The sequence below is a fragment of the Mastigoproctus giganteus genome, chromosome 6 (assembly GCF_048544385.1).
Source record: "Mastigoproctus giganteus isolate SK-2022 chromosome 6, ASM4854438v1, whole genome shotgun sequence".
Classification (NCBI taxonomy): Eukaryota; Metazoa; Arthropoda; class Arachnida; order Uropygi; family Thelyphonidae; genus Mastigoproctus; species Mastigoproctus giganteus.
The window spans coordinates 200,013,770-200,039,964 of record NC_143580.1 but is presented as its reverse complement, the minus strand read 5'-3'; the positions used below and the strand labels follow the sequence as shown (position 1 = coordinate 200,039,964).

The window sequence follows — 26,195 nt, the reverse complement described above, 5'->3', positions numbered from 1 at the left end:
GTTTTCTTCATTATGTTTTAATTTATTCTCATTTGATTTTCCTTAATGACCTTATCCAATTTATTTATTAATTTATTGTCGATTCTATTTATTATGATTTAGCTTGAGGTTAATTGGTATATAGCCCCTCCCTGACTTATGTAAAGGTTGTGTTCTGCGGAACTCTACATAAGTTGGAATTTCTCTAAATGCTTATGCAGCACTTGCAAATTTGATTGAAGCAAAAAAGAAATGTTTGACGAACTGTAAATAGAATTATTTATATAAAATTTTTTTATCTCATGCGCAGGAAAAATTACAAAAGCGTACAAATTTACAAAAATTTCAAAATTATAAAATTACAAAAAGAGAGAGGAGACAGGCATAATGTCAGCAAGTTTTACCTTTCAAGCATCATTGCCAGATAAGCACGCCGCTGAGGAAGTTGAGGGCTGTGAAGATTTAGAAGGGGTTTTTTCCAACACATCACAAAATTTCTCTGCAGCTGCAGAATTAGCACTGGTGAGTTCACCACATACTTTAATGATTTGGAAACCAGCGCGATGCTTGAACCTATTAAACTACCCATTGCTTGCCATGAACTTGGCTTGGGGTTGCCGAACTTATCTTTAATATCTTCATAAATACTTCTTGCTTTTGCTTGAATGGCCATTGGACTCGGGGACTCTTGCTTCTGAATCTGATTTTCCATCCATATTATTAATAGCTTTTCCATCTTTGATATAGCACCTGAATGCTGTTTTGTGATCACTGTTGATCTTAAATGCATTGATCCTTTAACATGTTCTTTTATATGTGCACTGTCCCTTAAAATAGTATTCATTGTTGAAGCAGTGAGACCTAATTCCGTGCAATAGATGACAAACTTTGTCCTGCTTTGTAATTCTCAATTAATCATCTTCGTTTCTAAATCAATTTTGCTTCGTTTCCTAGCACTGTAAGTGCTGGCAGTGCTTCGTTTCCTAGCACTGCCAGCACTTACACTTTCTGTTGGTCCCTCACCATTGTGATAAGTAAATAGAAATGAAGAGAAAAGTCTGAAAATTTGTTTATGTTTTTTATATGATTGAAGATTTCAGTGAAGGGGAACTCATTTCACCATAATACCATAATGTAATAACCCACACAATTCCATTTATCAGGATTATCACAAATGCAATAAGATTGAGTTTACTACCCATTTATAATAGATTGTGCCAACAGAAAAGCCCAATAAACCAGAAAGTGCAAATTGTTTTTATTGTTTTATGGTATTGATCTCCAGAAATGTGTTTTAGAAAAATATCACAAAGGCATTCAAAATTGATTCTTATAATGGAACATATGATATGATGAAAGTGTAGTGCAATTTCCATTATAAAAATGACCTTTTAGAGAGATAAATAGCTTAGTTATATAGCGAAAATTTCAACTTCCGAGGTCTTGGAACAAATTACCAAAAAAAATGTTATTGGGTTCACATTATGATATTTTCACGATATCCCCATTTATTCATACAGGATGCAAAATACGTTTCCACGATTTTTTTAAGTTTGCACCGGCCAGCAAAAACTTACGTAAAGTCGAATAATACGTAAGCCAAGGAGTGGCTGTATTCACATTTAGTTTAGACCTGTCAGTTGGTTGAGTTGATGATGTTCAAATTTGCATTCTTCTTGTTATATCATTGCGTTTAGTTGGCTATTTTTCATCTGGTATTCAGAATGTATATGGGCATCTACTGACCTTTGGCTGGATGGTGGTCAAGACTGAAATACAATCCTTTTGGAGTTTGTAAGTGCTGGTTTCTTTGAGAAGGTGGTGCTGGGTTCCCAGGACTACTGTTTATTTTTTAATTTCATTTATTGTGGAAGTCACTTCCACAATAAATGAAATTAAAAAATAAACAGTGACAGTCTTCCTTTGTGGGTTTAACATATGCCTTTTGAGCAAGAATTAATGCATTTGCCTGCTGGGGTAAGTGTTGCCTTGTTATTTTCTACTTTTTTAATTCTGTTCTTTTTCGAATATTAGGATATCTTGGTACTTGCATAGCAGAATCACACCTTTCTAAGTACAACCCCCTCTACCTCTAATTGTAGCATTAATTTGCCACATTAGTTTCATGATAATTGGTGTTTCTCTTTCTTACAATAGTCCCAGAAATTTAATTCTCAGATGTACTATTTATCATAATCAATGTATTTCCAAACAGTATTTCACTAAAAAAAAAAAAAAACACACTTCCTCTGTTTTCTATTATTTACTACCTCAAGTATCCTCTTTTGCTCCTTGCGCTTCATTGCATCCACTCTTTCTTGCTCCCGGCGTTGCACCTCAGCTTTTCTATTTTGTTCCTCCTCTTCCTTCTGTTTTCTGAATGCTTCCTCAATCTAAAATATAAAAAAAGAACTTTCTTACAATAATTACTTTTTCATAATTATATCTATAAGCAGCTATTTGTATCCACTTCCCACTGACAGCTATTAGCACTCATATGGCACTTATGATGGTAGTAATATCAATCTATATATATCAGAATAGGATTTATCTTACTTTCTTACATTTGGATCTCATATACGGATTACATATTTTTAATATTGAATATTTAATATACTAAATATTAAAAATATGTGTATTTAATATATTAAATATTAAAATATTTATATTTATTTATTAAATATTTAATATTTTTAATACTGATTAAGATAAATGTTATTCAGGTTTTAATGACATTACTAGACTACTAGACAATCCTAACAGAACTTAATCTTTTCTCACCAACAACCTTTTAGAGTATACAGTTAATGTTAAGTACTAATTGTAAAGCTTAACCTATATCACAAACCTTTATGTTTAAAGCTCCCACTCATAATACTCAAATGATATTATTGAAGTTATTTGTGAAAGGGGGATAAATCCTTTATCAACATTGCAATCAACATTGCTTCCTTAAATAATTCCATCATTTTAATACTATACCTCATTCTTTACCTAAAGCTTTTCCTGCAGCATGCCACATAATTATGTTGGGAATACATCTAGGGGATGGATCCAGAATAGCTATCAAAAATTAATAACTGATCTGTACTGGTGCCACCAAATGTTTTTGTTAACTGTGCAAAGGTGTTTTATACTAAGTGCTTATAAAAAAAAAAAAAAAAAAAAAAATGAGAACAATTTTACATTTATAAAATAAATCTGATACAGATTAAAAAATAAATGTTCGCCTGCCCAGAATTATAAGGCTAAAAGGCAAGAAATATGAGCCACTAAATAATATTCCTGTCATCCTGAAACTGGTCATAATTTCTGGCAATAAAAGAAGAATTTAAACTGTATGTCAGTGCTTTCCAAACTTTCTGATACCAACACACTCTGCATGTGCCAAATTCATGCAACACTCCACCCATTTTCTTCCTTATCTTTAAGTTGATGGTAAATGCAGTGGTACACAACCTCCTTTGTTTTGGGCAAAAACATGTAAACAAGAGAAAGAAAGAGGAAAGATATGCAATATTAAGCACAAGATTAACCAAGGCTATTTCAATTCGACTATGTCAGTTATTAGCTTTTGAAAAAGAAACAATATGACCACAGCTCACTAATCTCTAAGTATGACGCACACACAAAGAAAAAAAAAAGTTATAAATCTTAATGTATTAATCATTAATTGTATTTTAATCAATCGATATACAATTGTATGAAAGAATATCCTTGATATTTCTGACTTTCAATCATGTTTGGCATAAAGGCTTTCTAAGCTTCCTGCACATGACAGTAGATGGCACTCTGTCTATAACATTTCAATTAATGCTAGGTTTCCCAAGGTTCTGTGCTTTCGCCACCCTTTTTATCCTACACATTAATGACCATCTTCCATCAACTGGAAATCCTATCCATAGTGATGATTGCACACTACATTCCAATTTTGATTAACTCTACCCTTTTGAAACAACTACAACTTTTCAAATATCCAACACCTGTTGAATATTTGAAAAATTGGCCTTTAAATTTTTCTGGCAAAAAAAAAAAAAAAAAATGATAATTTCTGCTCTCGTGTGTTTTCAACAATAAGCAGATTTCTAGACAAGAACATATCTCTATTGGGCAAAACTGTAATTCCTAATCCCCCCTCCTCTCTCTCTAAGCATTACTTTTCTTCTAAATAGCTGTTAACTTTATAAAAATAACAAAACTAAACAGAAAGTCAGGCTGAATTATGCTCCTCAGTACTAACAGCAAACTCAGTCCATCTATTATACAGATTTTCAGTATTCTTCCAAGCATGTTGGAATATATACATCTAGTCATAGTTGGAATATATACATCTGTCCACAATTCAATTCTAAACTCACCAAAATTAGTTAAAAAAATAAATAAATAAAAATGTGAGTTATAGTATTCTGACAGAAGTAAGTTTATTGCTATCTGACACTTTTATCTAAGGTTAGTTTGATCCAAATAAATTTTACAGTACATGTGGTGGCCAAATACGGAGGATGCGGAAAGGTCAGGGAATGACCACCGCATATCCCCGGAGCAATATGGCCTTAGTTGCTAATGCTTCTAAAAACCAAATAACAAACAAACATGTGGTGGTGGCGGCTGGGGGGGGGGGAAGTCTAGCATATTCTGATGAGTATTTTTCTATTTTAAGCTGACCTCTTGAAACAAGGCTAAATTCTACATCATCTACATATTACAAATCTATTACAGAAGGGTAATACTTTTTTTAAATCATATCCTAAAATGATGGTTATTGGATAAAATGATTTTTTTTTTCTTTTTACCTTGGTAATTCTATTCAAAGAAAGGAATTTTTCTTCTTGAGCATCTATAGTTTTCTGGAAGTCCTCATGTTTACGAATCAATTCTTCAACAGAAGAAATCGAGTCTCCATACTGATTATCATACAGAATGGGTTCTCGACTCTGTAACCAAGATTCGAGCTGCTCTGCATCTCTTTTGAAGATCTGAAAAATTTTTAATTCTTTTGTTAGACTAGTTAAAAGATATTTATCATTATGTTAATTAAAAATTTACACATACAGACGCACACACAGTACAATCCATAAGCAGTGAAGAAAAATAAAACAAAACTAATATAAACAGTTCTTTTTTATACTGCATATACAAAACTGTGTAGCAGAATAAATTTAGCATCGCAGGAATTTCCTGCCCATGCAAGCTTCATAATCAATATATTCTCTTGGCATTTAGTTTTATAGAGGCAAAATTTTTGTGAGTTTAGTGTTAGCTCAGTCAACACATTCAATTTGAGTAAGGAAGTTTAACCCCTGAAATTAATGGTTGTTATTTCATTATTATTTCTGTAAACAGTAAAACTCTGGCTAATACATATATATTCTCTATACTTTTCTGTTACTGATGCCATTAATATAAACTATTAAAGTATTATTGTGTGACACAGAGTGAAACTGAAGACAGAATAAATAATGACAAGTTTAATACTAATTGTAAAACACACATATATTAAATATTAAACACATATAAAAGCTTTCAGTTATTATGGTAACCTTCATCAATCAAACTGACAGTTAAGAGTTATAGTTCATGCTACTATTAAAGTAGCACGAATTGTTAAAATATTCTTCAATAAATAAATTTTAAAAAAATTTCGCTAATTGGTTTAATATTATGTTCTTTGAAGATCAGGAATTATACACATTTTAAGGGCCTTTAGCACATGTGTGGTATGTGGTAGCTTTTATATGTACAAAGTTAGGCATACAACCTTTAATGTAGGCTAAACAGGTTCACAATTGATGGACAGAATAATCGTAATTGGTAAAAATAGTAAAATTACTATATAGTAATTTAAGAGCAGGATTAGAGCATTCTCATACTAATGAAACTAATGTTTTTACACCCTTTGGTAACTTGAATTAAATCAACCAACCAACCAAAGGTCACACATGGGACAGCCACATGTGGTCGACCCCCATAGTGAGCATCACATCTCATCCCACAGACATTATATAAAAACATTATGGGAATCCTGTTGTCTCAAAACTTTACTAGACATGTCGGACAGAACTTATATGATCGAGACCAGCTAATATTAGTGGGTCTCAATCACATAAGTTATCTGTCCAACATATCTCATCTCATAATGTAGCAGCAATGTATCACAGTAGCCCAGCTAACCACCTAGTACAACATAGGAATAGCAAGACCAATATCCACATGAACTATGTGCCAGACATTATCTTGTATAGGCTATGGCAGTCAACGGCTGTCAGAGGTACCCATGCTCACTGCAAGACACTTCACATGCAGCCACACCTCACATGGGCATGTCAGTACTACCTGGAAGTTTATCCCATTTCCAACTCTATCATACTGATGGGCATATCTACATGAGGCCATAGCATCTGGATGCACTGTTGGTGTTCAGCAAGTCAGAGGTGGGTGGTGTTATAGTTTGGGGACTGTTCCTTGGTCCTGTGATCACTGTTAATCAATGGCTCGATGAGAATACCTTTCTATTATTGCCAACCAAGTACACCCTTCATGATGACAGCATATCCACACAACTCCTGCATCTATCAACAAGACAATGTGACATGTCACAAGGCCTAATAGGTTGCTAACTAGTTTCAGGAACACAACAATGAATTCTCCATCCTCCTGTGAACAAGTGGCTCAACTGGTCTCCACCCAATTGAGCATGTTTGGGACCTACTGGAAAAAGACATTCAATGCTATGACCATCTACCCCTAACAATGTGCAGGAATTACTGGACATATTGTGCAACGAATGGGCCTTGTGGAGTCCATGAAAGATGTGTATAGGCTATACTGTGGACAAAAGGTGGCCCCCACAAGGTATCAGTTAAATGCTGGTAATGCAAAGCCAACTCAGTGTATGTACATATACAGGTTGGTGCAAAGTGCCTTCCTACAGCTAAAATGAGCAAGGTTAAGCACTGAACAATGGCACTGGGATTACTACCTCTCTTGCATCTGCAATGGTCACTAACACTCTTAGTCTACCTATCCTTTGCCTGGTTTAGGCAAACTGGTCTGTTTCCTAACTCCCTCACATTAGATCAGGGAAGCTTGGTCTTAAGAGGTCTACAGCAAATCCCATATGGGCATCAGTACTCTCTCTCTCTCTCTCTGTGAAATAATTTCACAGTCTCATTCTTTTATTTTCTGTTATTCTCATGATACTGTTTTGAAAAAGAAAACTGCCTGTTTGTATCCATAATCAGCAAGCAACATAAAAAGTGTGTAACAGTGACACCACTAGTGATCAAAACCTGTAACCGTGGCATCCTTGTGTGTGCATGGGAGGGAAGGGGAGAGACAGAGAGAGAGAGAGAGAGAGAGAGAGAGAGATGTAACTTACAGAGTTTCATATATCTAAAACCAATTGCTACTGAGAGAGATGTTGATATTACTCTGAAATTATAATATAAACACCTTGTGTGTCGAATACAAATTAATAACTGAAACTGGTGATGTAAATTTATTTTGTAAGAAGTTCATAACTTTAAGATTCAGCACATATGATGCAGGATATATCTGTAAACAAATTTGTATACAAGAAACAGTGGGTAACTATTACATGCAACGTAATTGTTTTTAATCTTATTTCCCACTCAAAACCTTTTACTATTTATACCAAATTTTATTTAAATATTAAGATGTATCATAATCCCACCTGTGCATCCAAATTCTGTTCATAGAGAATCTGCCTTTTGGACCATGTATCCAGAAGGGTTTCAAGAGCAGAATTCAATCTCTGTACTTTATCTCTTATTTCATCTGCCATGAAATGCCCTCCAGCAATAATAGCTTCACCAGTCTCTTGAAACCGTACAAAAGTATCTAGATGTGTATCAATTTCTGCTTTATGTTCCTTATGTCTAATAAGTAGAGTTTCTGCACCGGGTACATCTCTAGCAAGTTCATCTGATGTAACAAGAGCCATCATTTCATTAATCCATGCCCTAAAGAAAAACCAAAAATTCTCTATGATGACCAAATTTTAATATAATATTAAGAAAACAAAAGTTTTAGAAATCGCTACTCATTCTTATTTTACAACACAATTATGAATATTAATTTTACAGGATACCTAAACTACTCACATTAATTCCCTATATTCATCAAAGTAAGCCTGTAACTTTTCAGCTTGATGTAACCTGTCTTTGCGTTGGGCTGACTTTTCCAACAATTGGTTCCACGTCTCTGCAACCTCTTCGTGTTTTGCATCAATGTGCTCCTTTGCATCTGGAAATGCTGCAGCCAAACGTCGGGCTTCTTCTACTAAGGCTACAACTTGTTCTTTTACTGCAGCCAGATCCCTCTGGGAGGGTAAAATTAAATGTTGTAATAGCAATAAGCACCATTTTACTCTTAAAATGATATAAGGAGTGAATTTATTTATTCATAAAAATTAAGAAAAAAATGCAAAAATATGGCTTTTCAGAAGGATAAACTGAAAAAAATTCAACTAATTCTTAACACTTTAAAATATAAGAGCTTTATGAAGTCCTTATGCATTTTCCAGAAATAGTGATTTTATTTGTAAACTAGGAAAACAAGCTTGAACTATGCAAAAGCTGAATTATTTTTATTTACAAGTAGTGTTAAAGCATCATTCTGTAGCTAAAAAAGTCTTAGCGCTATTTGTAATACATACCTTTACCACCCAGTTGCTTATTAGCTCTAAATTTATACGGAGTTTGAACATCTACACCTGTTAACATTTCTCATAGTGTAGGAATTTATCATTTCTGAATTATGAGGTTATGCACTAATGAAAAAACAATAAATCCTTAAAGACACAAATATTTAGCAGTATTTTTCTCTTATAGAAGTGCTATTTAAGACTGAGGCAGCTCATACTGATTTATTTCATAATATGAGATATTTGATGCATTTGCCACAGACCTATTTGCATTTTTAGCTATTTTCAGAAACAATGCTCGAACAGTACTTGCACATAAATAACCATTAACAAGGGTATTGAAATTAAAAATGCCACAACAAAATGGCTAATATAACTATATATTGAACTAACTGAAATTAAGTCTAATTGCTGTAAGAAGTAAACTTTAAACCACTACATCAAGGATTTCTATTCAGGCTAATAAGACACTAAATTAAGAAATTTGAAGGAACAAGTGGACATTATAGCAGTTGCACAAGAATTATACAATTCTTCAATTATATGTGAATTTAACAAGAGTGGAACAACAATCCAATTAAATGTATTTCCATAGGCGCGTCTAAAAATAAATAAATTCATAATTTACTGGAAACAATTATCATCTCAGAATGGAACTATGTGTATTTTTTATTTTAATGCACATTTTTCTTTTTGATTATTATTTTTTGGCATGGTTTGGGGAACCCATTGAATATAAAATGTAAGTAATTTTGTATTAATTATTAATCTATATCACTGTACCTTAAAAGCTTTTTTGAATGAAAAGTTTCAAAAGAACTTAATTGGCAAAGTTAGTGTTTCCTGTTGAAAAATCCCTCACCACATTTTTATTTCTCGATTTTTTTTTTTCCTTGTGGGATCATCTCAAAAAAAGTACTCTTAACCATTTCATGTGTCAAAATACCTATAAACTTATTTAAGATTCAAGTCCATAATTCAAAAATATCTAGAGAATGTTTTTATATCCCTTACAAATATAAACTAAATCCTGTATTTATTGGCTTAACTGAATGAAGTAATATTCGGTGCTAAGTAAAAAAAAAAAAAAAATGAAGTTAAAGCTTAGCTTTAAAATTGTTTTATTAGCATTAGCAGAGGCATATGATGCAAGAAAGCAAGCTTATTCAGCATCAGCCAAAAAAAAAAAAAAAAACCCACTCCCATTTCACCCCTCCGTTCGTTCGAAATACCTGTCCAGTTGAGCTTTAAATTTGTTTAGGCTATCAACTTCAACAACAAGTGATGGAAGTCGGTTCCACCAACCAAATTACTAATACAATATAGAAAAACAGTCTAATGCAATTTTTCCCTGAAGGATTAATTTTATTGAATTTAATTAAAATTGCCAGTTGAATAATGGCATATATTTATTTAATTTAATAAAGAATCAAGGAAAACAAATTATTTTAAGGATTCAAATAATTAGATAGTATAGATATCCCCTCACCAACTGCAAACCATATCCTTTTCATATTTGCTGGTCACAGTTACCTTTTTATCCCCCCCCCCACAGTTTCAACATTTATGAATCAGGTTTTGCTTATTCACTGGGAATATAGTAAGTTGAAATATGTTGAAGAAAAACAGCAAAGAGTTCTTTACTTATGTAAACTCTAGAAGGAAGGGGATGAATCAGATTGGTCCACTTGAGATCGATGGGTCAACTGTTGATGACCCTGCTCGGGTAGCTAACAAACTAAATGAATATTTTGCATCGACATTCACACATGAGGAGTTATTCAGCGAGGGGAATGCCAGAGGTGTATTCAACTCTAGCAGTAAGCTAGAGAATCTTGTAATAACTGAGAGCAAAGTGGAGGAGAAATTGTTGAAGATAAACACAAGAAAGGCACCTGGGGTGGATGGGATCTATCCAGTTATATTAAAGGAGGCAGCAAAGGAGGTAAGCAAACCCTTAGCCATAATTATGAGAGCTTCCTTGGACTCAGGGGAGGTACCCATTGACTGGAGATGTGCAAATGTGACCCCAATTCACAAAGGGGGATCAAAGGCTGACACAAGTAATTATAGACCTGTGAGTTTAACTTCTGTTCCCGGAAAATTAATGGAAGCACTGGTGAAAGAAGCACTGCAGGATCATCTAGACAAGACTTCAGTTATAGCTAGGACACAGCATGGTTTTGTTAAGGGGAAGTCTTGCCTGACCAATTTGATTGGATACTATGATGCAGTCACAAAAGAACTGGATGCAGGGAATAACTTTGATATTATATACTTGGATCTTAGAAAGGCTTTTGATACTGTTGCACATGGAAGACTGCTGCACAAATTGGAGCAGTGTGGCATTGGAGGCAAGTTGCTGCTATGGATAAAGGGGTGGTTGAGGGGGAGAAGACAGAGAGTGGTAATCAATGGACACTGCTCATCGTGGACTAATGTTATTAGTGGAGTCCCTCAGGGTTCAGTATTGGGGTCTTTATTGTTTTCTGTATTTATAAATGATATTGATGATGGTATATCAGGCTTAATGTCCAAGTTTGCAGACGATACGAAGGTTGGCAGGGTTGTCAAGGACACTACTGACACTATGCTGCTGCAACAGGATTTGGAAAGGTTGAGCAGATGGGCTTCGAGGTGGCAAATGAAGTTTAACATTGACAAATGTAAAGTACTACATATGGGAAACAGCAACCCCAGAGCAACGTATCAACTCTGTGGTACTACACTGACAGTGGTAGAGAATGAAAGGGACCTGGGGGTGGTGGTGCAGGCAGATATGAAGTTCTCTGAGCAGTGCAGACGAGCTGCAAGAGTAGCTCATGGTGTATTGTCAATGATATATAGGAATTTTTCTAGCAGGGATAAGGAGGTGATTATTCCCTTGTATAAGGCAATGGTCAGGCCACACCTAGAGTACTGTATACAGGCCTGGAGGCCTCATTTCAGGAAGGATGTAGAGCTGCTGGAACGAGTACAGAGAAGGGCAACTAGATTGGTGAATGGGACAAAGGGGTTCTCTTACGAAGAAAGGCTTAAGTTTTGCAAATTACAGTGTCTGGAGGCTAGGCACCGGCGGGGTGATCTGATAGAGGTGTACAAAGCCTTGAATGGTTTGAGCATGCTCAATGCTGATGGGATTCTTCCTCTAGCTCAGAAAAATCACCTGAGAGGGCATAAATTCAAATTGAGGAAAGACAGATGTAGGATAGATGTGCGGAAATTTGCCTTTAGCCAGCGGGTGGTTGGTGGGTGGAACAGACTTCCATCCCTTGTCGTGGAAGTTGATAGCCTAAATAAGTTTAAGGCTCAGCTGGACAGGTATTTCGAACGAACAGAGGGGTGAAGTGGAAGTGGTTATTTTTATTTATTTATGTTACTTTTTTTTTTTTTTTTTTTTTTTTTTGGCTGATGCTGCATAAGCTTGCTTTCTTGCATCAAATGCCTCTACTAATGCTAATGCTAATATATTTATTTAATTTAATAAAGAATCAAGGAAAACAAATTATTTTAAGGATTCAAATAATTAGATAGTATAGATATCCCCTCACCAACTGCAAACCATATCCTTTTCATATTTGCTGGTCACAGTTACCTTTTTATCCCCCCCCCCACAGTTTCAACATTTATGAATCAGGTTTTGCTTATTCACTGGGAATATAGTAAGTTGAAATTCAGTAACTTATTTGATAAATGAGATACAAAATGCTAAACCATTTCAAATATCAGCGAAGCTCTTTATTATTACCTTAAATTTTCATTTAAATACTGTATTTTTTTATAGAATGTACTTTCTTTAAAATTGAAAAAAAAAAAAAAATATATATATATATATATATATATATATACAGTAAACCCCCGTTATTCGCGGGAGTTACGTTCCTGAGAAATGCCGCAAATACTGAGTTATGGCTCCCATAGTAATAAAGGGGTTCCGTTCCAAAGTATGAAATATATAAGAAAAACTAGTCTAAAATTTTGTCTATATATGTATTATATGTTCCTTCATAATATGACTATGTACATAGACAGTACATAGTGAAATGCAAGCATATGGCATCGAAATGAAAATAAGAAACAATTTACTATTAAATGTAATATTTATTAGAAATTTCAAACAAATTTTTCAAACCAGCGCCTTTGCTAGCTAAAAAACTTATCCCGCCAGTGCTATCACCAGTTTCGCTAAAGTTGATAAAGGAGTTCTGCCTTTTCACGAATGATGAGTGAACTTAACGGAATTTTATTTTGAGTTCGGTCTTCTATCCACAGATTTAAAGCTTTTTTGATTTTTTCTAATTTAACGTCATGAGTTACAGAGCAAATTTTTGAAGCAATTAGCGCGCTTTCACGGACACTACGGCAGATTTTTTCTTCCGATTTCTTGATTGATCGTACCGTTGACACATTGATTTTATAATGTTTTGCCACTGAGGAGACATTTTCACTATTAGAAATTTTATCTAATAACTCAATTTTATTCGCTAATGTCATCACCTTCTTTGATCTTTTCATATTTCCCTTGTTATTCGTAGCCATATTTTTGTATGGGTTAGAAAGAATTGTCCACAATAAAGTCACTTTCTTCCATTAACACACTAGAAAAAGTCTGTTTTACACTGCAAAACGGTAGATTTATCACTTTTGTAAGTATATCAATTTATAAATTGATATTGATAATTTATAAATTATAAATTATCAATATCAATTTACAATTTATAAATTATAAATTGATAAATTTATTCAATTTTTAAGCATATAAATTAAAAGCAAACGACAAAACCTTCCATGACAAGTGCATAACACATACCGAACAAGGATTATGCGAGAAACATCCACGCGCGCGATTTTGTCACCTCTCCCCACCCACTGAGCACTGTTTTGACTAGGAAAGATAATTTTAGCCATGCCCATGTTTTTTTATGGTGGAAAATGTTCACAGCGCTTTAAAATTCACATTTTTTAGGTTTCATTTTATATTAAATCAGCAACCGTGAATACAGATACCGCAAATAGCAGGGGTTTACTGTACTACACACACACACACACACAGAGTTATTTTTAAGATACCAACAAAAAAAAAAAATGCTGTTCACTAACAGCTTATGCTTATATATCCATTTATGCATAATGTATATAAAAAAATTGTAATATTTATTTTTCAGATTCACAATTGTTATACAAAACAGGGTTTTATTCTGCTGCAGTTTTTAGCACATTTAAACTGCATATCTTAGTGTAGCTATAACATCTAACTTGGATTGCTGATAACAATTAATTCTTTATATTTCTATTGTTTAAAAATCATGCGCTGTTATTTTTCAATTCACTAGGATCATAGGAGCCCTCTCCTATTACTTTATCCATATTTGCAAGGGTCTTCCAGTCTGATCCCCCCACCATAAATGATAAGCGATACCCGTACCCATCAATGAGAAATCATTTGTCAGAAAAACATTTTTTTACTAATAGTTGTCCTGAAACATTTGTTTTTTTTTTTCAATATAAGTGTATGGAGCAACATTATGGGATTATTTCTATAAAGTTATTACTTAAATTACTACCTCAAAACCTTCATGATGTCTCACTAACGCTTGAATACTCTCAAGGTCATGACCATAGTCTTCACTTGAGAGAACAGCATCCTTTTCATGAATCCAACTAATGGTCTCATCAGCACTGCGATCAAAGGTGTGTACTTGTTTAGCTCCTGTCAAAGCCTAAAGGACAGTAAAAGGGTTTTTTACTAATATTTAAATTTCTATATGATAAAAAAAATTTAAAAATATGATTTTCAATTATTTTCAGTATCTAATTCAATTCCTAATGAGAATTCTGGAATTAATCAGAATTCTGTAATTTTTCAGACTTTACAAGTTTTACTCAAAATGATAAATTATGCTTATTCTATGTTTTTTTTAATTTATTTAATAAAAATAATGAAACAAAATTTTAAATAAATGAAAAATTAAATGTAATAATTAATTACTTACATCTTGCCTGGATTGTGCACAGTCTTTCAGTTCTTCCCAAAGTTGTGCAACTTCAGCACTTTTTGCCTTAATCTGCTCAGAATCAAGATGGTTTTCATTGATTAAGGACTTAGCAATGTTCTGAATCATGGTCACTCTTTCCTCACTAGTATGAAGAGTACTTAAGAAACCTTCAAATTTTTGAATGAGTATCTGCAATAAAATATTATTTTATAATTAAACTAACCCCTTAAAAGTTGTCAAACAACTAAAAAGCACATAACACAGCAATTATAATAATAATTTTCTTTTTTTTCCATAAAACAGCATGAAACCATATATATCAGCCAGTGTTGGAATTCCTGTTACAATTTCCCTAATACTTCCATAGTGAATACCACAGCATTACATACATGAATTTTGAAGTCTTGCTGAGGTGAGACTCAAAGCCATATCATTAATTTAAAATCCATGGGCTAATCCATCATCCAAGTTAACCTTCTGTTCAAGAACCTCATCCTCAAATTGTAGAGCTCTATCCTGCTGGAAAAACATTTCTTGGAAATCTTCAAAATAGGAAATAAATTAGAGCATCAATAAATTTTGTGATATGTTTAGCCAAACATCTTCAAAATAGGAAATAAATTAGAGCATCAATAAATTTTGTGATATGTTTAGCCAAACGTGTTTAAGGGTCCAGAAGCTGAAACAATTCCACAGAAATGACTTTTGTATAAAATGGAGCAATGTGGCATTGTTGTTGTTGTTGTTATTTGGTTTTTAGAAGCATTAGCAACTAAGGCCATATTGCTCCGGGGATATGCAGTGGTCATTCCCTGACCTTTCCACATCCTCCGTATTTGGTGGTCACAGGCTCGAACCCCGGTCTAATCAAGAAGCGTGTGCTACACACTGCTGCTCCTGCCCACCTGGCTACGGAGGCGCAAATGTGGCATTAGTTACAAATGTGGATAAAAAGAATAGTTAACATTAGTAGAACACAGAGTGGTTAGAATGGTCACTGCTCTTCTTATCCTAATATTTGTTAAAGAAAGTTATTATAAGTTTAATGGCTACATAAATTTGTTCCTGTTCAGAGAACTCTATATCAGATTGCATCATTACCCTAAATCTTTTCTGCTTTGGCCTGTCTTATTATTTTCCAAGTCACTATTTTGTTATTTCCTTAATTAACGTACAAATTAGTCCAATGCATCAGTTCTGTATGTAGTAAATCACTGAAGTTCATGAAATGGCATCATTTTCATTACATCTCATATTGTGACTATGTTCACAAGTTGCCTGTCATTTGTACTACTTTGAATAAATAACACTCCCCCATTAGAGACTACTGTTACTTACCCTCAATGTTACTTAATAAGACTACTGTTACTTATTCTCGGTAGATATCCACTGATTGAGCAATGATGCAAGGAAGCAAACTTATACAGCATCGGCCATACACAAAAAAAGAAAAAAATCCTACTTGCCTCCATCTATCCATCTCCTCTAATAATATGACCAATTCCTCCTTAAATTTATTCAAAAAAACCCACCTCCACAACACCAGATGGCAACCCATTCAAAACAATCAATTATTCTCTGGCCAAAAGCAAATTTTGGTGCATCTATCCTTCCTCAATGCAAGTTTACATTGTGTGTGTTGTCTGAGAAAGAGTTAGAATACCATCATCATCAAGTTTACTCAATCCATTTAAAGCCTTAAAACACGTCAATGCAAGTGCTCAGGTTCCAAGCACTACAATTTTCAGAACCAGTCTTTTGTGGTAAGGTTACCCCTTTGTGTTCAACTAATCTAGTTACTCTTCTCTGCACTCATTCAAAGAGATCCATATCTTTTTTTAAAATAAGGCTTCCAGACCTGTATGCAGTACTCATGATGTGGCCTAACCATTGTCTTATACAATAGGATAATCACTGCCCTGTCCCTGCTGGAAAAGTTCCTATATATTATTGACAGAAACCCATGAGCTGCACTGGCAGCCTGTCTACACAATTACCCCCAGGTCTTTTTCATTTGCCACCACCCTGGACGTAGTAACTTACAATTAGTACATTATTCTGGAATTACGACTACCCATATATACAGTATCTTGCATTTGCAAATTTTAAACTTCAACTTCCATTTCTCAGTACATCTGCCTAAATTTTCTAGATCTTGTTGCAGCAGCATACACTGATTACTGTCATTAAGCCTGATATCCCTTCATCAATATCATTAATAAATACAGAAAACAACAATGAACTCTGGGGCACTACACTAATAACATTAGACCAAGAAGAGCAATTCCCATCAATAACCACTCTCACTCAACCATTTCTTTACCCATAGCAGTAACTTGCTGTAATACCAAACTGCTCCAATTTTAGCAGCAGTCTTTCATGTGGAACAATATCAAAAACTTTTCTGAAATCAAAATATATGTCAAAATTATTTGCAATCCTTTCCTTTGTCACTGTGTCATGGTAGTTAGTTAGACTGGTCATGCAGGATCCCCCCCCCCCCTTAACAAACTCATGCTGTAACTTCTATATAATTCCATTCCTGTTAAGGTGATCCTGCAGTACATCTTTACTGTTCATAAAGGATATGCCAATTAAACTGAAGTTTAATTGGCATATCCTTTTTTAATGCAGTGTGATTAATAACTGAGTGGTCAGGAGTGTGAGTGCAGTAACACGTGCTCTTTGAGTGGATCGGGGTTCAAGCCAGTGACTGCTAAATACAATTAACGTTTGTATTGATGATTTACTGTAAACTCCACTGATCTGATGGTCATGCCGGAGTATAAACAATAAACAATTTTTTTTTTTTTTTTTTTTAATGCAAACATTAATTATCAGTTTTTAGTTTGAATACTACTATATCTAATAAGCTCATAATTTAACTATGCCTCACAGGTTTGTGTTCTGTTGGTTTATCTATAATCTGACCTCTTATGGTTTGTGAGTTTTGGACACAAATCGCATTTGTTGAAGGCAATTTCCTAATAAAATTTCAAAATTATAGCTACTAAATAATCTCAGGGTTCAGTCCATTTCTGTAGAAAGGAGATTAAAATCACTTCACTCATTCTTCTCTCCTTCAGAATCATGAGGCTCAAAATTCACTTGATTTTTTTTTTAAGGTAGCATTGAAATTTTATAATGAGAATAACCTTGATGGTGATTTAGATTTAAGTAAATCTAAAATCATCACTATTGAAATAATATTAAAAAGTGTCAGTTTATAATTAGAATAATATTTTTTGTGACTAATGCATGAGTTATTTGTTTTATTTTGGAAGTACAGTCTCTATATATTTTAAAGTTTTTGTTTTGTGTAAACTCTGTGTATGGATATCATTTTTTGGCAATAAATGAATACAAATATTTTGTTACAGCTGTAGGATAGTAGTTCCTGAAAATTACTAGATCTCATTTTGTCCAGACAGAAGACAAGGAGAAAAACAGCTTTTTCTAGAAATATTTTAGTTTGTAGAAGAATAAAATAATCCATTAATGTTACTCAAAAGGTATTTAAAGAAGTCTCATCCAACAGTACAGCACCTTCATAGGGTAGAGTGAGAATGCTGTTCTTGTTCTTGGTTCTTCTCATATCGAGGGTTTAGTGTCAAACAACGTTAACTACAAAATCATTTTGTAGTAAACATTTTTTAATTAACCAAGAAAAAGTCATTTGACATCTTCATGGTTTACAGAAATGTGCTTATGGCCCAAGCTAATGTCTAAAGTACTAGAGAGATATAAATAGCAGTACATGATATGTACTGCTATTTGTATAAAGTAAAACTAAAGTTATCTAAAAAAAAAATGCAATTTTGCAGTTGACATTGTTTGACATGATCTGTTGTGTGGCTTGAAATTGTATAAATAATAAGCTATTTTTGACATGATAGAGATGCTAATTCTAGGAAATTCAAGACCATTAACTAAACACAAAGCCAGGAGAAAGACTGGCTGATATTCAGTTTTTGGCCAGAAACTCTGGAGAATATTGCAGCAGATATGATAGCAAATATGTCTCCTAGATTATTGGCAATTACAATGGGATCTGTAATCTTAAACAAACCCAGCCACTAAAAGCCAAGGTGGGATAGAATAAAAATACCTCTTAACTATTAGTGATATGTTAATAATATAATTGTAATACTTCATAATATATTTAATATTATACTTATATTTAAAAATGAAAAATTCTATGTACCACTTAATATTTTAAATAAACCCACCTCTACATGTTCCACATCTTTTCCATAATCTTCAGAACTTGCTACTATAATCTGATCATGGATCCAGGTAGCAACTCCATCTGCATCTCTTATAAAGGCAAAAAATCTTTTACTTTCTTGCAACCTGTAAGTCCTCTCTTCAGCTAAAGTTTTCAATTCTTGATAACTGGCTTCCACTTCCACCTGAATTATTTGTATATTAAATTCTTTTTTTAAAAGATAAGAATAACATGAAAACTTTTTTTAAAGAATTGAAGTGTTGGTACAACCTATTAATTTTACTACACCCACTTTTTAAATCTGTAATAGTTAGATGCTGCAAGAAATTAAAGTGAAAAAATAAATTAAAATAAAAATTGAAATAAAGGATCTACAGAGATATGCGCAAGTGTCAAAATTTGAAATTATGAAACTAACAAAAATTTAGTTTAGGGACACTGGGAACCACACGTTTTTTTTTTTTGTTTTTTTTTAATTGTTCATCATCTGCCAATATTGAACTAAAAGAATGAAGGAAAAGAGGTGAAGGTGATCAAGTGTTGGTGTGACATTACATGATCTCACATTATTATAAAGAACCCATGAAATCTCAATAGGAACGATGGCATTAAGAGGTTGGAAATGGTTACACAGATGACCCCTGCTTAATGCTGATAATTTGTTCCAGAAAAGCAGAGCACTAAGTGAATCAGTGCTAAGCGAGCATTGTATTCCCATAAGGTACCATATGTATTTGTGAGTTGAGATCTGTGCCATAGCATTTTTCCTAATAAATAATGGAACAGCTGTCTATCCTGCTACTAAAATTTATTCTTTATTTTTTATAATTATTCTTACAGTTGAACCTGCCAGTCCTAAATAATTGCACACCTCCACTTGTGATTTGGATTTTTATATAGGATAAATGGTGGAATTTTTACAATGTGAACTTTCAGTGTGAATTCCATTTGTGAGTATTCTAAACAAAGACTACTAGTGATAGCCTGCTCTCTTTTTTGTAATTTGTAGGCGTGCTGCCATCTTGTTTGTTTGTTTGTTTGTTATTTGGTTTTTAGGAGCATTAGCAACTAAGGCCATATTGCTCCGGGATATGCGGTGGTCATTCCCTAGCCTTTCCGCATCCTCCGTATTTGGTGGCTGCCATCTTGACAACCTTTCTAACATTCAATAATGCACAGGACACTGTTCTGATTGTGGATATGGCATGTGTCTACTGTATTGACTCACGCTTTATATTTATTGTACTTCAGGGTAACTTTACTAGGTACACCTACCCTTTTTGAAATGGAGCGCTCTTTCAGAAACAGTATCGTGTTCATACAATGTGATATAAAGCAAGTGGGTGATAATTGAGAATTTTGTAGATGTGCAATCCATTGTGATAATGGGCGAGATGAAAGATCTAATGACCGGGCATGAAAAAGTAGATGGCACCATATGCACTGGTATGAGTAGTCAGAAATTGCAACCGTGCTGGAACTGACATATACAATTGTTGTGTCTCCAGTGTATCAAGGTGGGTACAAATAATAAAATAATTTTCCCACCAGTGGTGATCCTGTGGTCAGAAACAGCTTGTTGGCAAAAGAGACCAATGGATGACAAGAAAAATACAGCAGTGCAGAGTAATAAAAAGGCTACATTCAGTCCAAAAAGAACCCAGTACAACAGCTATAACCGAAGAAGCATTTCAGGATGCACAACTTGTTACACCTTATCGTGAACAGGAAATCGAATCCAATGGCCAAATCAGGTTCCATTCATATTGGCAAAACACCAGGAGGTACGGTTATGGTGGGATCAGACTGTTGTGAGGTCTTGGGGAAACCTACTCACAATTATTTTTTTTTCTACTGAAGTCATACATAAATCATATAATGGAACAACTATAAATTTACACATTAATAAGAATTAGTTAATTTCCTCCAAATCTTGGGGAGATATGAGGACTAAAAGATTAACAGTAGCTGCTGGCAGAGGTGAAAGTGATTCTTGCACTGCTTCTATTGGAATGAGAACAGCAGCCTGGAAAACAAGGTGCAGGGGATTCCAGAGACTGCTGGGAGTCATTGCACAACAAGTAAATACATGGGCTGTGTTAGAGTAGCTAAGAATAGGAACAGGTGCATGTATATTTGCATGTACACCAATGCTAGGAGTTTGGTAAATAAATTTGATGAATTTGAGATGTTGGTCAAAACATCAAAGGCAGATATTGTTGGGATATCAGAGACATGGTGTCACACAGATATAAGGAATGCAGAACTGGAATTTGGGGAGTATAATGTGTACAGGAAGGATACACAGGATAGGAAAGAAGGAAGGGATATGCTATTAGTTAAGAAACACATAAAATTCAAGGAAGTATAGTAAACCCCCACTATTCGCGGTATTTGTATTCACGGTCGCTGATTTAATATAATTATGAAAAAATGTGAATATAAAAAAATGTGAATTTTAAAGTGCCGTGAACATTTTCCGCCATAAAAAAACATGGGTGTGGCTACAATGATCTTTCCCAGTCAAAACAGCGCTCAGTGGGTGGGAGGAGAGGGGTAACAAAATCGCGAGCGTGGATGTTTCTCGCTAATCCTTATTCCGTATGTGTTATGCGCTTGTCATAGAAGGTTTTGTCGTTTGCTTTTAATTTATAAAATCGAATAAATTTATCAATTTATAAATTGATATGCTTACAAAAGTGATAAATCTACTGTTTTGTAGTGCAAAACAGACTTTTTCGAGTGTGTTAACGGAAGAAAGTGACTTTATTGTGGACAAGTTCTTTCTAACCCGTACAAAAATATGGCTACGAATAACAAGGGAAATGTGAAAAGATCAAAGAAGATGATGACATTAGCGAATAAAATTGAGTTGTTTTATAAAATTTCTAATGGTGAAAGTGTCTCCTCAGTGGCAAAACATTATAAAATCAATGAGTCAACGGTACAATCAATCAAAAAATTGGAAGAAAAAATCTGCCGTAGTGTCCGTGAAAACACGCTAATTGCTTCAAAAATTTGCTCTAACTCATGATGTTAAATTAGAAAAAATGGAAAAGGCTTTAAATCTGTGGATAGAAGACCGAACTCAAAATAAAATTCCGTTAAGTTCACTCATCATTCGTGAAAAGGCAAAACTCCTTTATCAACTTTAGCGAAACTGTCAATAGCACTGGCTGGATAAGTTTTTTAGCTAACAAAGGCGCTAGTTTGAAAAATTTGTTGAAATTTCTAATAAATATTATATTTAATATTAAATTGTTTCTTATTTTCATTTCAATGCCATATGCTTGCATTTTACTATGTACATAGTCATATTATGAAGGTACATATAATACATACATAGACAAAATTTTAGACTATCTTTTCTTATATATTTCATACTTTGGAACGGAACCCCTTTATTACTATGGGAGCCATAACTCAGTATTCGCATTTTCGGTATTCGAGGCATTTCTCAGGAACGTAACCCCCGCAAATGGCGGGGGTTTACTGTACAGCCAGTTGATATGGCTGGACAGTGCACTGTCGAGTCAGTTTGGTGTGACATAAGCACTGGGAAAGCAAAATTGAGAGTAGGAGTGTGTTATAGACCTAACGACCTAGTGTGTTTATTATACTCTGATGAGTATAATAAACAACTGTATGGAGAAATAGAGTGGGCCAGTAAACCAGAGTGTCTTATAATGGGGGATTTTAATTTCCCAGATATTGACTGGAATTTGTGGGTTGGTCACTCACACACTAGGAAGGCTTTTGTGGATTTATTGGATGATTGTTTTCTACAGCAACATTTTCAGTAGGCAACTAGAGGGAGAATACTCTTGATCTGATTATCAGTAATGATTCTTCATGCATTAATTGATTCTTCATGCATTCATTGCAGATAAAGGAACTGCTATGTGCCAGTGATCACAGTGTAGTGAAGTGTGATTTACTCAAGGAGGTAATTACCATCAAGGGTAAAGGTGACTACGGTAGTCTGAGACAGTATTTAAATTCTATACGGTAGGACCAACTGATGATATTACCAAAAGCAAATTCAAAATGGGAAGCATTCAGAGAATTAATCTTGGAAGCTACTAGGCTTTTCATACCAACTAAGAAATATTGTTCAAGGTTTAGGCCTAAATGGATGTCAGATGAGACATGTGGCAGAGAAGAAAAATGCATGGGATACATATAAATTAACAGATGACATGGAAGCCTATGATAGATATAAGCTGGTCTGTAACCAAGTCACAAAGGAGATTAGGCAGGCAAAGGCAGATTATGGGAAACCTTTGGCAAAGGATGCAAAGAAAAACAGCAAATAGTTCTTTACTTATATAAACTCTAGAAGGAAGGGGATGAATCAGATTGGTCCACTTGATATTGATGGTTCCACTGTTGATGATCCTGCTCAGATAGCTAACGAACTAAATGAGTATTTTGCATCTGCATTCACACATGAGGTTTAGGCCTAAATGGATGTCAGAGAGGGGAACGCCAGAGGTGAATTAAACTCTGGCAGTGAGCTAGATGATTTTGTAATAACTGAGAGCAAAGTGAAGGAGGAATTATTGAAGATAAACATAAGAAAGGCACCTGGGGTGGATGTGATCTATCCAGTTATATTAAGGGAGGCAGCAAAGGAAGCAAGCAAACCCTTAAGCATAATTATGAGAGCTTCCTTGGACTCAAGTGAGATATCCGTGGACTGGAGATGTGCAAATGTGACCCCAATTCACAAAGGAGGATCAAAGGGTAACACAAGTAATTACAGACCTGTTAGTTTAACTTCTGTTCCAGAGAAATTAATGGAGGCACTGGTTAAAGAAGCACTGCAGGATAATCTAGACAAGACTTCAGTTATAGCTCGGACACAGTATGGGTTTGTTAAGGGGAAGTCTTGTCTGACCAATTTGATTGGATATTATAATGTTGTCACAAAGGAACTGGATGCAAAGAATAATTTTGATATCATATATTTTGATCTTAGAAAAGGCTTCTGATACTGTTGCACATGGAAGACTGCTGCACAAATTGGAGCAGTGTGACATTGGAGGCAAATTGCTGCTATGAATAAAGGGATGGTTGAATGGGAGAAGACAGAGTAGTAATCAATGGACACTGCTCTTCGTGGACTAATGTTATTACTGGAGTCCCCCAGGGTTCAGTGTTGGGTCCATTGTTATTTTCTGTATTTATTAATGATATTGATGATGGTATATCAGGCTTAATGTCTAAGTTTGCAGATGATACAAAGGTCGGCAGGGTTTTTAATGACACTAATGACAGTACGCTGCTGCAACAGGATCTAGAAAAGTTGAGCAGATGGACTGAGAGGTGTACAACTGAAGTTTTAACATTGACAAATGTAAAGTACTGCATATGGGAAGCAGTAGCCCCAGAGTAACGTATCAACTATGTGGTACTACACTGACAGTGGTGGAGAATTAAAAGGATTGGGGGTAATTGTGCAGGCAGATATGAAGTTTTCTGATCAGTGCAGATGGTCTGCAAGAGTAGCTCATGGTGTCTTGTCAATGATATACAGGAATTTTTCTAGCAGGGATAAGGAGGTGGTTATCCCCTTGTATAAGGCAATGGTCAGGCCACACCCTGAGTTCTGTGTACAGATCTGGAGGCCTCATTTTAAGAAGGATGTAGAGCTGTTGGAACAAGTACAGAGAAGGGCAACAAGATTAGTGAATGGAACAAAGGGTTGCTCTTATGAAGAAAAGCATAAGTTTTGCAAATTACTGTGTCTGGAGACTAGGCACCTGCGAGGTAATCTGATTGAGGTGTATAAAGCCTTGAATGGTTTGAGCATGCTCAATGCTGATGGGATTCTTCCTCTTGCTCAAATAATCACTTGAGAGGGCATAAATTCAAATGGAGGAAAGACAGTTGTAGGACAGATGTGCAGAAGTTTGCCTTTAGCCAGCAGGTGTTGATTGCTGTAACAATCTTCCATCTATCATTGTAGAAGTTGATAGCTTAAATAGATTCAGGGCAGAACGAGACAAACATTTGGAGTGAGTGAATGAGTGAAATGAGAAGGGGTTTTTTTTTTTTTTTTTGCTGATGCTATATAAGCTTGCTTTTTTCCATCATATGCCTTTACTAATGCTAAATGCTAATGCTAATTTTAAAAAAAAGGGGGGGAGTTGTTTTACAAATTTCTATTTAAAATATTGCTTGATCAAGATATACATGAGCACAGATGTGAAAAAAAGATATTTTATAAGTAGTTCCACCAACCAGTATCATTGGTTGGTGGAGCTAGTCACATTAAAAAAAAAAAAAAAAAAAATTCTATACAATAATTTAATCTGAGACATTTTATAAGTAGTCCTTATATTAAAATCCAGATTATACACTCTGTTATTTAGCAATGCAAAGGTATGCCTTACATGCAAGATAGAGCAACTCTGTGGAATAATCTGAAGTGCATACCTACCTTCACAGACATTCAGAAACAGAATCACGCGTCAGAAACATTAGCCCAGACAATCCAAGTCCTTGAGGCTTGTCACAGACATTCTCTCAGGTATAGCAAGCTAATGCTGATGGAACTTATATTCAGATGATGCTTGAGCCAAGTGGACCAAATTTCCGAGAAATCTGGTTGTTCTGCAACAAACAAATCCTCTGCTTACACCTTCACAATGGTGGGACTGTTAGTAAACCTTGGTATAACACCCATGTGAAGGTCCCAAAATACTGCACCTAGAATACTAGAGTCACCTCCAGTATTCTAGGTGCAGTATTTTGGGACCACACACACACAGAGGAATGCCACCACTCTATGTTACGCGACAATAGATGACTCTCATCAACTGGTGCAATTCCACCACTTTGCTAATTGGAGATATGAAGTGGTGAAACCCATGTTTAGTCTCTAGAGCAGCAAAGGTCCAAAAACCACATCCCTTCCATTATGCAGTATGAATGATGTCTTTTGAGGATATGATGGGCATTATGATGAGATCCAATTTTCCTTACATTTCAAGGGTACAGCTCTAAAATGGTGTTCACAGGCTAGCTGCTAAACAGCCCACTGGGCCAAACTTATAATTCTCTAGGAGGCATCTGGATCAGATAGAGTACAGGCAACCCCCCCCCATATAACACGGTACTTTTACAACATGGTTTCCCTCTAACAGGGTTAGAAAATTGCAGCAAATCTCGCATAACAGGGTATTTTTGAGCTTTTGCATGGAGAAAACCCTGCTATTATGTTGTATGTAATTTATCAACATTTCCATTCTTTTTTGTGAATTGCCAATGTCTCGCTAGCCGTTATGCAAAAAAAATTATTGGGAATTCCCTGTATTTAGTT

The 26,195-nt window shown here is 34.7% G+C and overlaps 1 protein-coding gene across 3 annotated transcripts in view; it reads right to left on the bottom strand.

Annotated features, from left to right (window-relative positions):
- Positions 1-26,195, bottom strand: part of kst (spectrin beta chain, non-erythrocytic 5 kst) — a 593,342-nt gene that overhangs the window by 46,887 nt on the left and 520,260 nt on the right. For all 3 annotated transcript variants that reach the window (XM_090376665.1, XM_090376667.1, XM_090376666.1), the window contains exons 69-75: positions 18,870-19,052; positions 14,638-14,829; positions 14,209-14,364; positions 8,103-8,320; positions 7,673-7,961; positions 4,773-4,955; positions 2,250-2,372 (exon numbers count right to left, since the gene is read on the bottom strand). In XM_090376665.1, coding sequence (XP_090232791.1) covers positions 2,250-2,372; positions 4,773-4,955; positions 7,673-7,961; positions 8,103-8,320; positions 14,209-14,364; positions 14,638-14,829; positions 18,870-19,052 — 1,344 coding nt within the window. The remainder of the gene's footprint in view (positions 1-2,249; positions 2,373-4,772; positions 4,956-7,672; positions 7,962-8,102; positions 8,321-14,208; positions 14,365-14,637; positions 14,830-18,869; positions 19,053-26,195) is intronic.